Source organism: Myotis brandtii, unplaced genomic scaffold (assembly GCF_000412655.1).
Source record: "Myotis brandtii unplaced genomic scaffold, ASM41265v1 scaffold499, whole genome shotgun sequence".
Taxonomy (NCBI): domain Eukaryota; kingdom Metazoa; phylum Chordata; class Mammalia; order Chiroptera; family Vespertilionidae; genus Myotis; species Myotis brandtii.
The window spans coordinates 2,038,975-2,040,203 of NW_005369027.1; the positions used below are offsets into that span (position 1 = coordinate 2,038,975).

The 1,229-nt window shown below is 48.9% G+C and overlaps 1 protein-coding gene across 1 annotated transcript in view; it reads right to left on the reverse strand.

The window, feature by feature from the left end:
- Positions 1-373: 373 nt before the first annotated feature.
- LOC102240772 (mitotic spindle assembly checkpoint protein MAD2A) overlaps positions 374-1,229 on the reverse strand; it is a 2,156-nt gene continuing 1,300 nt past the window's right edge. The window contains exon 2 of the mRNA XM_014548155.1: positions 374-1,217. Coding sequence (XP_014403641.1) covers positions 769-1,217 — 449 coding nt within the window. The 3' untranslated portion in view covers positions 374-768. The remainder of the gene's footprint in view (positions 1,218-1,229) is intronic.

The window sequence follows — 1,229 nt, forward strand, 5'->3', positions numbered from 1 at the left end:
CCTGCACACCTCCCACTGGGGATGTGCCCGCAACCAAGGTACATGCCCTTGACCGGAATCGAACCTGGGACCCTTCAATCCACAGGCCAATGCTCTAGTGCTAGCCACTGAGCCAAACCGGTTAGGACTCACTGTGTTTTGTGTGTGTTTTTTTTCCAGTCATTTAAAGCTTGATTTTATAAAACACAAAAAGACATCAAGAGTTCTGTATCAGCGGAATTGAAACAGGAGAAATAGCGACAGATTTGTAAGTGTAAATTATATACATTAAAGTCAAGTAATTGAGGGTTTTCAATATGGAAACTATACAAATGAAATAAATGGCAAAAGGACCTGCTAGGAAGACTGTGACTGTGGCTGATCAGTTGTTACTTTAGAACTAAACAAAGATTCTGATATTCGGACTTCTTTTGCTGTTCCATAGTCACCTAGACTCGGAGTCAGGCTACTTGACTGAAAGTTCTGATTTAGGAAGGCATTTAGCTGAATAGCAAAAGTTTCCCATCTCCGGTTTCCACCTTCAAAGGAGGTGACATTCCAGTGCTGACATGATCTGCTGGTTCCCTTCCACGAACAGTGTCAACCCTCTGGAAATCATGTCAACCCCATGGAAAGTCAAACAGGCACAAACAAATGGACAATAGGCACAGTGCAGTGAAGTACAAGGCTAAGTTTCCCCACCTCAAAAGTATCAATGGAACAAAACAAGAACCACAGTTGACCTGGCCTCAGGACACACGTGTGGGATTCCATTCCGCCCCGGCTCCTTCAGTCGTTGACGGGGATCTTGAAGGCCACCATGCTGTTCACCTTGTGGATTGTCGTCGTGAAGGAGCGCAGGCGGACCTGCTCAGAATTGGCAATGAACTGCGGTCCGGACTCTTCCCACTTCTCAGGTACAACCAAGTCTCTGTCTGTGTAGATCAGCAGGTCAAATGAACAGGAAGCCTCCAGCAGCGGCAGGAAGGTCACCGTGGCGGTGATCTGTCTGATCACCAAGCGGATCTCGTCCTGGGTGGCTTTCTGAGACTTCTCCCTGGGTGCACTGTCATCTCTGGCCGTCTTGTCCCACTCGATGTCAAACTGCCACCTCTCCAGGACCTCCCCGTCTTCAATATTCGAGATGACCACCACCAGCTTCTGCACGGAGCACTTGTACAGCCAATCTGCAGCACAGGCAGGGGTCGCCCTGCTGGTCAGAGATGCTCCTCGGGCACCTCAGCACACCT